General features: G+C 35.2%; 1 protein-coding gene across 2 annotated transcripts in view; it reads left to right on the forward strand.

The window, feature by feature from the left end:
• Positions 1 to 13,068, forward strand: part of HEATR5B (HEAT repeat containing 5B) — an 89,773-nt gene that overhangs the window by 415 nt on the left and 76,290 nt on the right. Inside the window, exons 2-6 of one of the 2 annotated variants that reach the window (XM_010999642.3) lie at positions 476 to 623; positions 3,614 to 3,825; positions 6,668 to 6,776; positions 8,244 to 8,393; positions 12,432 to 12,603. In XM_010999642.3, coding sequence (XP_010997944.2) covers positions 498 to 623; positions 3,614 to 3,825; positions 6,668 to 6,776; positions 8,244 to 8,393; positions 12,432 to 12,603 — 769 coding nt within the window. In that variant the 5' untranslated portion in view covers positions 476 to 497. Of the gene's footprint in view, positions 1 to 475; positions 624 to 3,613; positions 3,826 to 6,474; positions 6,777 to 8,243; positions 8,394 to 12,431; positions 12,604 to 13,068 lie in introns of those variants that run through there. The other variant, XM_064494587.1, reaches the window with a different exon arrangement.

Here is a 13,068-nt window from a genome sequence, read left to right on the forward strand (position 1 = left end):
AGAAAGACTCCTGCAGACTTTCAGTGGGGCCTTTCTGCTGGGGCGTTTTGACGTCCTTCTGGGACAGATGCAGGGGGAAGGTGAAGGGTGCTGTGCACTGAGCAGGGGGCGAGAAAAAAGGAGGATGGTTGTCAGGCCCAGATGGTGTTTGATCTTGGTGCTTCAGGTTTCCCATTCATGGAATGGGTTAATGTTATGTGTTTTGCTAGGTGTATTTCTTCCAGAATAATGCCTTATTTGCAATATTTATTTTAATTTTCGCCTGACTCTATTGTTCATTCTTCCTCACCACGCATGACTTTCTTTTGTTTGTACCCTTATCCTTTAAAATTACGTTCTCAGGTTTTGCCTCAAAGAAGTTAGTTTCCTCCAAATGAAATGAGAAGTAAAGCCTTTTCATAGTGATTACATTCATTAATCTTGACTTTTAACATTAATAAGTCCTTACAGGTATTTTAAAATTTGTTTATTTAAGGTGTGAATTTAAAACTTCAGTAATGGAGTTAGCCCATAGTTTATTGCTGAATGAGGAAGCACTGGCTCAAATCACTGAAGCAAAGAGACCAGTTTTTATCTTTGAATGGTTGCGATTTCTTGATAAAGTCTTGGTTGCTGCCAACAAGGTATGGTATTGATTTTTTTCTAGTTGGGTTAACGTTATATAGAGTATTATGTGTTTACGATTTATAAGAGAACACACTATGTTTTGGAAACGTTGTGGGTCACTTATAGAACTTGAGAATATTATGCTGTAATAAGAATTTCTTATCTGTCCTTTTTCTATCCTGTGGCAAAACTCACACCCCGTTTAAGTGTGAAGTGGAGAAAAACATGACTGTCACTTTAAATTCATTATCTTCAACATCAAGTGGTCCCTCAGTGCTGTGTAGCAGTCTCAGTATCTCCACTTACCTCTCTGAAGAGTTAATACCAGGCTTTTTTCTTTAAGTCTTTTCACCTAAGTTACTTTTCATTATTTATGCGTTTTATTTTCTGTCTTTAAAATTAGATGCTTTCCTCAAGTTAACCTTAAATTTCCTGCTCAAATCTAAGAGTGCATAGTAAAAAGTTTTCTGGGTGAGGGGAGCTTGTTAACTATGCTTCGCCGTAGACTAATCCAATTCTTTGAGGAACCCCTTTTAGATTTCTCTTGACTAGTCATTCCCCAGAAGAGATTTTTATACTCTAGTGTCTTACGATATACGACTAGCTGCCTAAGTTCAAGGATTTGAAGGAGAAGGCTGGAGACTTCAACATTCAGTGTGTAAACTTTTACTCAATCTCCCTGTTTTCAGTGCGGTTTTCCCAGCCCACAGCTGTGCCTGAGTTCACGAAGTCCAGAGTGGAGGAGAGAGATAAGGAATCTTACAGCTTCTTAAACTTAAGAAAAGTCTTACAGCTTCTTCTCAAGCATTCCTTCCATTTCTAGGCACAACTTTACTCTCTCCACTGTAAGCATTTAGGGCCTCAAAGCAGCAACAACAACAAACAAACATGAGCTTTTAGGGGGTTCTGTGTTGGAAGTTGCATCTCTACTGAGCTTTCTGTATTGGGAATACCTGGCTTCTATATTTTGCACTGATTCTTTTTTTTTTTTTGCACTGATTCTTTTTGAATTTTCTTTGCCCTTGTGTATTTGTGCATTTGTTTTGGTTGCCCTTTAGTATACTTTTAGTTTCTAGAGAGACAGAGTCAGTGCATGGATTTATTTACAGTTTTTAACTGAAAGTTTCTATTTTCTCTTAAACCCATTCCAGCTGAGTATTTGTTGCCTCCATTCCACTGTAACAGATCTTGTTTTGCCCAAACCAATGGTCAGTATTCTGTCTTAATTGACCCTTCAGCAGCTTTTGACGTAACTGATCCTCTGTCTTGAAGCATTTGAAATATTTTTGATTTTGTGGTGAAACAGAGAAAGACGAGAGTATATAGAAAGTATATCCAAATTATGAAGCACAATAATATGAACATCTGTATACCCTCCCCACCCAAATTAAACACATTGTTATTACTGTTAATGCACAGTTGGTGTGACGTTTTTCCTATTTGTGGTTCCCAACACACTATTTGCTTCCAGTCCTTCTCCTACTTCACTAGTTCTCCACGTTCTCTTTTGTTGGGTGTCTCTCAGTCCTAGGCACTCTTTTTTTTTTTTTTTAATACATCTTATTCCTTCAGTGATACCATCTAATCTCATGATTTTTACTACCATCTGTAGAGTGATGACTCCCAGATATCCACCTACTTGCTCCACCTCTTTCTCTTGGTTATCTAAATGATATCCCCAAATTAGTGTATTTAAAACCCAATTCTTTATTTCACCCTCCCAAACCTGTCCTTTCCCTAGTGCTTTCTCTCTCAGGAAGTGACCATTTCATCCTTCTGGTTGCTCAGATCATAAACCGTAAAATCATTCTTCACGTCCCTCTTTTTCTCTAACTAAACATCATATTTATCAGTAAATGTTATTGGTTCTACCCCCTAAATATATCCAGAACTCAGTTACTTCTCATTATCTCTGTTGTTCCACCCTCATCTCTCATTATATTATTGCCACAGCTTCTTATGTGCTCACCATGTTTCCAGCCATGTACCTTGTAGAGTATCCTTAGCTCAGTAGGCAGAGTGAGACTTTTAAAACACTTAAAATAGAAAAACATAAAAAAGGAAGGACATGTTCCTCCTTTGCTGCAAACTCTCACTCAGAATAAAATATGAAGTCCTTACAATGGTGTATAAGACCTGCAAGACCTGGTCCCTGCTACCATTCTGACTTCATCTCCTGCTACTTCCTCTGTCTTACTCTGCTCCAGCCACACTGGCTTCTTGCTGTCCTCAGGAATGTCAAGCATGCTCCCACCTCAAGGCCTTTGCACTTGTTCCCTGCCCAAAATGTTCTCCCAGATATCTGTATAACTCACATCTTCACTTCTTTGCTTACTAATCCATATAAAACAGTAAGAACCCACACTGTTCATTTGTTTATTTGGTAAACCCTTTTTCTCTCCACTAGAATGTAAACTTTATGAGGGCAGAGACCTTGTCTATTGAGTTCACTCTAGTGCCTGGAATTGTGCATGGTACGTTAAGTGCACAATAAGTATTTCATGAATGAATGAATGAATTCTCAGTATTGATTATGAATACATCTGAATATTTTTTTCTGTTGCCTAGAGCTCTTCAGAGTCTCTTGGTTTCCTTTACTGACTTACAACTTTATGAACTACTGACTTTGCTTTTATAGAGGAGCCTGTGTCTGGGTTCTAAGACATCAATTGTCCATACACTCAATATTTTACATCCTTTGACTATTGTTTTCTTTCTTAGTAAGTTGGTGTGGAAATTTTTTGGATCTAGAGTGGTCAATTTTAATGGTAGCTAACTTTGTGGAACTGGAGGGGGATGAAGGAGAATAATCCAAGAAAGAATGATTGATTTCTTACTGAACTCTTCTTTATCTTGAAAATTCTTTTTTATGGTTTTATGCCTAATGTAATATAGATTTTAATGATTAGAGTGCCTTAACTGTTAAGTATTTTTTAATTCTGACTGAAAGGTAACAAAAGTATATATATGTAAGAAACTGATGATGTTCTTTATCTTTTTCTAACAGACTGATGTAAAGGAAAAACAGAAAAAGCTTGTTGAACAATTGACTGGATTAATAAGTAGTTCACCTGGACCACCTACCCGAAAATTGTTAGCTAAAAATCTTGCAGCCCTTTATAGCATTGGAGATACTTTCACTGTTTTTCAAACACTTGATAAATGTAATGACATTATCAGAAATAAAGATGACACTGCAGCCTACTTACCAACAAAACTGTGAGTACTTACTTTGAGATTAACCCTTAAAATTTGTTTGTTTTTTCAAAGTATCTTATGTTTTCAGAAAAAATTATTTATTTAGTTTAAACAAAGCTCAGGATTTTTTTTGGGAGGGGGAGGTAATTAGGTTTATTTATTTGTTTGTTTGTTTGTTTTAATAGAGGTACTGGGGATTGAACCCAGGACCTTGTGCATTCTAAGCATGCACTCTACCACTGAGCTATACCCTTCCCACCCCGAGTAAATTTAGCTTAATAAGGGACTGCTGATCCTCAGGTAGGTGGAACCTGAGGCATGCTGGTGACAGTAAAAGCTCCAAGTAGGTCTGGGCAAAGGATTCTATTTCAACATATGCTCCATTGCCACTGGAACTTTCAGCAAACTACAGAGAACTGGTTATGTTGTGAACAATTTGCACAGGAGTTTTTGGTAATTTTGGGTGAAGATAGTATTCTTGGCTGGGATAGAAAGAAAAATAAAGAATTTCTAGGTGATAAGATTGACGCAGGAATGGGTAAATTTGGCCCACAGGCCAAATCCAGCTTAACACTTCTTTTATAAATAAAGTTTTATTAGAATACAGACATGCTCCTTCATTTAAGTGGTAGCTGTTTTCTCACCCCAAAATGGCAGAGTTGAGTACCTAAGACAGACCATTTTGCCTCCAAGTTTGCTGACCCCCTCGTTTAAGGGTGTAACTGAACTCCAGGCTCATACTTGTGGTTTGGGTCAAGGGCAATCATTTTCAGAGCAAGTCTTGAGGATAATGGCTAGAAGGAGGCATCCTGTGATGGAGTCAGATAAGAAAATCAGCAGTTATAGCACCATGAGGAGTGCTGTGGGAGGGAAAATAATAACCTAAGTAAGCTTAGCTGTGGTGTGAGAGGAGAGCAGTGTCAACAAAGGCTTCTCAAAGCGTCAGCCAAGGAAGATCAACCATCGGGAGGGACACACAGAAACAAGTCAAGTAAGGAGTTAAGATGGGAAAAGGGGAAGATGAATGTGATAGATCAGGGATGGGCAAATTTTGTGGAAAGGGCCAGAGTGTAAATACTTTGGCTTAATGGGCTATCCATCTCTGTCTCAACTACTCAACTCTGCCATAGGTGGTATTTAAATAAATGAATATGGCTGTGTTCCAATAAAACTTTATTTACAACAACAGGTGGCAGGCAGGATCACGAGCCAGATTTGGCCTGCAGGCTGTAGTTTGCCAACCTATTTTCTAGACAAAGGAAATTTATAATTGGAAACAGAGGTTATACCTTACTTATTTATACCTTATTTACAGTGCTTTACAGAAAGATAACAAAATAGTGGAGGGAATAAGTTGTGAAGGGAAGAAGATGAGTCCAGTTCTGCCCATGCTGAATTTAGAGTCCAGGTGGCAGTATCCAAGTGACAGTGTGTAGTAGGCAGTTGGAAATCCTGGTCTGGATTTCAGAGGCCTGAGCTGAGAATGTTGTTTTGGTGAGTAGAGAATGGAGATCTGGGAAGAGGCGAACCCTTTGGTAAGGATAGTTACCTAGGAAGAGCATACTACTGCTTGAGAAAAGAAGGAGCCAAGGATACAACTCTAGAACACTACCATTCAAGCAGTCAGGGCCAGTAAAACAGCTTACAGAGGAAATGGGGAAGTTATTCTGAACCTGGACGCTGATATTTTTAGGTCTATTTTCAACTGCATAGATATGTTATGATTAAGTTTGTGTAGTTTGGGATAGATACAGATTTCAAAAATTTTAGAAGAGATTAGAGAACATTAGTGCTTTCCAGTTTATTTTGGAATTTGAAGCTGTGTTAATACTTTGGTGATTTGGTTCTCTACCACTTAGCAAATCTACACATAATTTTATAGTTCTGGTTAAGTAGAATTTGTTACATATGTATTTCCAGTGGAGTCATGAGTTTTGTTCAGGAATATTCTAATATATTCTGGCATGTGACCTCAGTCATTTTTAACTTTGTTGTCAGCCTATAAAGTATTGAAAAAAACATGGATTTAGAATCAAAGAGGTGAAGATCGATTCCCTGATTCTACTGTTTGTTGCTTGTACAGTGGGCAATGCAGTTTATTTGATATCTCTTAGCCTCAGAGTAACTTGCTTAGGACACACAGCTATTATGTGGGACATTCTAGGGTTTAGGCACAGATCTGCCAGGCTCCAAAGGATACACTCTTCACCTGTATGCCCTTCCTCTGCCTCACATGAGTGATGGTAGGGTGATTTCCTCCCTCCTGAAGAAGTGGGTTACGTTTTTTCTTCTGTGTAGCCAAATGTTCTATTAAAGCCATTGAGATTAAATTTTACAAGTAATTGCTTATTGTTATTAATATATTAGGAGTCAGGCACTGTGAGCAATACAAAAATACATAAGGTATCTTCCCTGTTCATGGAGTTTACATTTCTATTGACAAGGCAGGATAAGATATAAACATATAAAATGGTCAGGTCACAACACAGTAAACAATATGATTTTTATCAAAATGAGTGGTTGACATTGTTACATATAATGAGAGAAAAGAGGGATCATTGTAGATTGACATAACTTGGGAAGTCCTCATAAAAGGAAAGCTTGGGTTTTCCAAAGGGGCAAGTATGATTTGTTATGTAAATATGTGTATTTATTTTCTTGTTTTCCTAGGCAAGAATACAATTTGAGAAACTATGGTATTTGTTATAATTATAAAGAATAAACAAGATGTTCTTGAAAGCTGAAAATTAAGAATTTGTAGCCAAAAGTGTCCTGCACAAATACAAAGTGCTTTCTGAAAATGGGAAAAGTGTGATAAAATTATAATCTGAACAGTGACTGGTGAAAGTATCACTTCTTACAGGGCTGCAGTGGCTTGTGTTGGAGCATTTTATGAAAAAATGGGGAGAATGTTAGGCAGTGCATTTCCAGAAACAGTAAATAATCTTTTGAAATCTCTAAGAAGTGCAGAGGTAAGTTTTATAATAATTATTACTTAAATGTTTTACTGTGGCAAGAGTTAGGTGTCAGTTAAAATATATATGTTTGCCTTTTTTCTGTCAGTGTAGTACTCACATTGCTTAGCGAGGGGTAATTTAAGTTATTGTTTGCAAAAAAAATGTATTAGTTGTCTCTTGTTTCAATGTACATTACCTCATATTTCAGGGAGAAAGGAAAGAATGCTTTTCCCTGGCAAAGGATAGATTTACCTTTTTTTTTTTTTTAGCCCTCAGGATGTCTTAGCAGTGCTATTTTATTTTTTGTGCCATAGCTGATGTATTAGCTTCCTAGGGCTGCCATAGTAAATTACCATAGACTGAGTGGCTTAAAATAACAGAAATTTATTGTGCCACAATGCCTTCTTAGTTTCTAGCGGTTGCTGGCAATCCTTGGCATTTGCTGATCTCCCTCGGTTTGTAGATGCATCTCTCCCATCTCTGCCTCCGTTGTCACATGGTGTTCTCCCTTTGCATGTGTGTTCTGTGTTCAAAGTCTTCTATTTTAAGGATACCAGTCATTGGATTAGAGTCCACCCCAATCTAATATGACCTAATCTTTACTTGATTTCATCTGGAAAAGACCTTATTTCCAAATAAAGTCATGTTCACAGGTAACAGGGCATAGGGCTTGAACTTATCTTTTGGCAGGACAGTATTCAATCCACAGCAGCTAATATGAAGTAAAAATAGCTCTGTTTTGTCATGTCAATTTGGTATTACTTCTGAAAATTCTTTGTCCACTTGGGGTTTACTAAAAATAGACCAAACACCGGACTCTCATGGTCTAATTCTTTGTCTTTGAAAGCTAGAGATTTCTTGGACAACACCTCTTCTGGGAACTCTTTGTTCATTTATTAAACAGTAATTATGGACATATTCTCAGGCATTAAGCATATAAAGATACATAAGATACATTCCCTGACCTCAAAAATCTTACAGTATAGTGGAAGAGATCTGTGTTTAAATGAGTATACTATTAGAAATAGAATTGAGGACAACAAGAGTATGAAAACAAGAGTTTGCATCAGTCACAGGGAATTGATAGTTTGGCATATCTCTGTGAGAAGTTTTAAAAATATGTTGGATGTTTTCTTCCTCTTTCAGATGGTTTATATTACTTCTTAAATACTTTTTACTTAACTTTTCACATTCTAAAAGTTTGGATCCTTGAGGTATGATATTGAAACTTTTGAATTTGTCATGTTCTTATTATTTGCACTTTAGCAAGTCATGGAAACACTGGAATATATTTATTTATTTTAACCTAATTTCTCAAAATTTATTTAATTGAAGTTAATTATTTTTACCTTTCTAGAATACATTTTTATTTTTCATTACTTAACCATTTACGTTTAGAGGTAAGACCATTAGGCCCAGAGAACTTTGGTGTTTTGGTATGTTTTTATTTAAATGTGGAATTTGTTTTATGTTCCTATCTAGTCTCAAGGGCGAAGTGAAATCTTGATGAGTCTGCAGAAAGTTCTAAGTGGACTGGGTGGTGCAGCAGCTTCTTGTCATCGTGATATTTATAAGAATGCCAGGTCCCTCTTAACTGACAGGTCAATGGCTGTTCGATGCGCAGTTGCCAAGGTTAGTACTCAGTCAGTTTATAATGTTGCTTCTTATCCTACTTGCTCTTAAACAGTCAATGATTATTTTTTCTTTTAAAGTTTATATTAATGGAATCATGTGGTATGTGAGTTTTTTTGGGGGTAGGGGTCGTTGTCTGCCTTCTTTTACTTGGCATAATTGAGATTTGTCTATCTTGTTCCATGTATCAATAGCTCATTCCTTTTTATTGCTATATGGATATACCACAATTGGTGTATTCCTTCATCTGTTATGGACATTTGGGTTACTTCCAGTTGTGGCTGTTAAAAATAAAGCTGCTATGAACATCTGTGTACGAGTTTTTGTATGGACACATCCTTTCATTTCACTTAGGTAAATACCTAGGAGTGAAATGACTGGATCATATGCTAGATTTACATTTAATTTTTGGAAAAATTGCCACTATTTTCTAAAGTACTATGAGACTTCCACATCCTCACCAACATTTGGTATTGCCAGTCTTTTTAATTTTAGCCATTCTTGTAGGTATGTACAGGTATCTCATTGTAGCTTTAATCTGTATTTTCAGACTAATGAGGATCATATTATTAGGTGCTTATTAACCATCCATATCTTCTTTGGTAAAGAGTCTGTTCAGAACTTTTGTGCATTGTTTTATTGAGTTACTTGCTTTCTTATCATTGAGTTATAAGAATGCTTTATAGAAACTTTTATATATTTCTTTATCAGATATGTGATTTGCAAATATTTTCTCCCACTCTAGTCTGTTTTTTTCATTTTCTAAGTATTGCCTTTCTAAGAAGAGATGTTTTGAATTTTGTCAAAGTCCGATTTATCAATTTTTCTTATATTAATTGTACCTTTGATACTGTATCTGAGAAAACTTTCCCTAGCCCAAGGTTTCACCTATGTTTCCTTTTACAGTAGTTTTTTAGTTTTACACTTGGCTATGATCCATTTTGAGTTAATTTTTATATATAGTACATGATATGAATCAAAGGTTTTTTTGTTGTTGTTGTTATTTTTTGTACATGGATATTCATTTTTTCTAGTACCGTGTTGAGAAGACTGTCTTTTCTTCACTAAATTGCCTTTGCACCTTTATGAAAATCAGTTGTCCACATACATGTGGGACTATTTTTGGAATCTCTATTCTGTTTCATTGATCTATTTGTTTGTCTTGGTGTCAATAACACTTTCTTGATTACTATACCTTTACAGTAGCTTAAAATCAGGTAATGTTAGCCCTCTAACTTTTTCTTTTTCAAAATAATTTTAGCCATTCTGGTCCTTTGCATTTCCATATGAATTTCTACAAAAATAACATGTTGGGATTTTAATTCAGCTTGCATTGACTCTATAGATCAATTTGGGGAGAGCTGACAGCTTAACAATATTAAGTCTTCCAACTCATAAATATGACATATCTGTCTCTTGCTAATTTAGGTCTTCTTTGATTACTGTTAGCAACATACTTTGGTTTTCAAATGTACAGATCTTGCACATCTTTTGTCAGATTTATCCCTAGGTAGTTCATATTTTTTATGATATTTTAAATAGTATTGATTTAAATTTTTTTCAATTTCTAATTGTTCATTACTAACATACAGACTTTTGTACCTTGATTTTATATCCACAAACCTTCCTAAACTGATTTACTAGTTCTATCAGCTTTTTAAATAGATTCTATCAGATATTCTATGTAGACAATCATGTTGTCTATGAATAAAGACAATTTTACTTCTTTTCCTATCTGGATGCCTTTTATTTATTTTTGTTTCCTTATTTACTGTCTGACCTAATCCTTCCGTACAGTGTTGAATAGAAAACATGAGAGCAGACATTCTTGTCTTATTCCAGTTCCTTAAGGTGAAAACATTCAGTCCGTCACTGTTAAGTACAATGTTAACTGTCAGTTTTCCTTGATGACCTTTATCAGTTTGAGGACCTGCTGTTATATTCCTAGCTTTCTAAGAAGTTTTTAATCAGGGCAGCCATTACAGAAAATAGTATGGAGATTCCTCAAAAAACTAAAAATAGATTTACCATATGATCCAGCAATCCCACTTCTGTTTATATATCCAGAGGGAACTCTAATGCGAAAAGATACATGCACCCCAATGTTCATAGCAGCGCTATATACAATAGTGAAGACATGGAACCAACCTAAATGTCCATTGATGGATGACTGGATAAAGAAGTTGTAATATATTTATGCAATGGAATACTACTCTGCCATAAAAAAGAATAAAATAATGCCATTTGCAGCAAAATGGATGGACCTAGAGATCGTCATTTTAAGTGAAGTAAGCCAGAAAGAGAAAGAAAAATACCCTATGATATCACTCATACGTGAAATCTAAAAAAAAAAAAGACAGTATGAACTCATCTACAAAACAGAGATAGACTTGCAGATTAGTAAACAATCTTACGATTACTGGGGAAAGGGGGTAGGAGGGGATAAATTTGGGAGTTTGAGATTTACAAATGTTAGCTGCTGTATATAAAAATAGATTTAAAAAAGTTTCTTTTGTATAGCACAGGGTACTATGCTTAATATCTTGTAATAACCTTTAATGGAAAAAATATGAAAATGAATATAAGTATATATATACATGTACTGTATACCAAAGACTGACACATTATAATTGACTTTACTTCAATAAAAGAAAAAAAAAAAGAAGTTTTTGTCGGGAATGTATGTTGGATTTTGTCAAATGCATTTTGTTTTAATTTTTATTTCTTGTTTTTGTTGTTGTTTCTAATTAAACTGTTTAAAATAATTGTAAATTTATATGCAATTAAAAGAAATAATATAGAGCAATCTTTATAAACTTTACCCATTTCCCCCAATGGTGATATCCTCCAAAAGGATAGTACAATATCACAAGCAGTATAATACAATGTTGACATTGACACAACCCACTGATCTTGTTGAGCTCCCCAGTTTTACTTGTATTCTGTTAAATGTTTTTTTGGCATCTATTAAGATGAATCATATGACTCTTTTTTTCACTTGCTAATGTAATGAATTACATTGAATAGGTTTACAATTTTGACCAGTTTTCATTCCTAGGATAAACCCTACTTGGTCATGATATATTATCCTTTTTATATATTGTTTAATTAGAGTGCTAAAGGGTTGTGTACAATTTTTGCATCTGTGTTCATGAGGGATATTGATATGTAGTTGTCTTGTAATATCTTTGTCAGATTTCAATATCAGGATAATACTGGCCTCATAGAATATGTTGGGAAGTATACCCTTCTCTTCAGTTTTCTGGTAGAGTTTGTATAGAATTGGTATTTCTTACTTAAACATTTGGTTGAATTCCTCAGTACAATTCTCTGGGTCTCCAGTTTTCTTTGGGGGAAGATTTTTAAGCTATGGATTCAATTTTTAAAATAGATATTGGGCTAGTTAGGTTATCTCTTCTGGAGTAAGTTGTCTGTTTCATCTAAGCTGTCAAATATATTGTGCTTTCAATATATATTGAATCTGCAGTGATGTGACTTCTCTCATTCCTAATCTTGGTCATTTGTGTCTTCCCTCTCTTGTTCCCCATCTGTCTGGCTAGAGATTTATCAAATGTATTGGTTGTCTTAAAGAAGCAGCTTTTGGTTTCATTCTGTTTTTCAGTTTTCTAGTTCATTGATTTCCTCTCTTATCTGTATTATTTCCTTTTTTTCTTGCTTATTTTGTGTTGAATTTACTCTACATCACCTAGTTTCTTAAGGTAGAGGCTGAGGTTATTGATCTGAGACCTTTCTTCTTTGTTATACAGAATTTTAGGGTTATACGTTTCCTCCTAGCTGCTGGAAACTCTCTCATGGCAGTAAGCTGGGACACTTGTAGTATTCAACTTGTGCTTTCCATCTCTTAAGGATTAGTGTCTTTCATTGCTTGATGTCCAGTGTCTTCAAAACTGTTGTTTCATATATTATGTCCAATTTTTTTTGTTTTTTCAAGAGAGAAAGTAAACCTGTTCTTGCTACTCCATCTCTGGAAGTGGAAGTTCTAAGTTTTAATTTACTTTTTTTTTTTTTTAATTCTAGTGTCTCCTAGAACTACAGAATGAAGCTGTGTTCATGTGGACTGCTGAACTGGAAAATATAGCCACTCTCTGCTTTAAGGCTTTGGAAAATTCAAACTATGGGGTACGAGTGGCAGTGTCTAAACTCTTAGGAACAGTCATGGCTACAGCACTGATGCCAAAACAAGCAACAGGTATCATTGTTTGACAACCCCTCGTATAGACTGTAACAGGTATTTGAAGATATATGGAATGCTTCCTTCTAAAAGAAGAATTCTTACTCCTAGGCAAGTCTATTTTAAAGGATTTAAATTGTTAGGTATTTCTGTCTACTTTTTCATAAAATAGAGGTACTCAAATGGAATTTTCCTTGATATTGTCAAGACATTTTTTATGATGATACAAGATTACACGTAACAAGTATGTTGGACATATAAGCAAGTAAGAGTTATGAAATGGTTTTGTATAACGTTCAAAGGACAGGTATCTGAGGGGAGGGTATAGCTCAAGTGGTAGAGTGCATGCTTAGTATGCATAAGGTCCTGGGTTCAATCTCCAGTACTTCCTCTAAAAATAAATAAATTTAAAAAAAACTTCCAAAATAATAATAATAATTTTAAAAAAATAGCAAAGGACAGGTATCTGGCACTTTATGTGCT

The sequence above is a fragment of the Camelus dromedarius genome, chromosome 15 (genome assembly GCF_036321535.1).
Source record: "Camelus dromedarius isolate mCamDro1 chromosome 15, mCamDro1.pat, whole genome shotgun sequence".
Taxonomy (NCBI): domain Eukaryota; kingdom Metazoa; phylum Chordata; class Mammalia; order Artiodactyla; family Camelidae; genus Camelus; species Camelus dromedarius.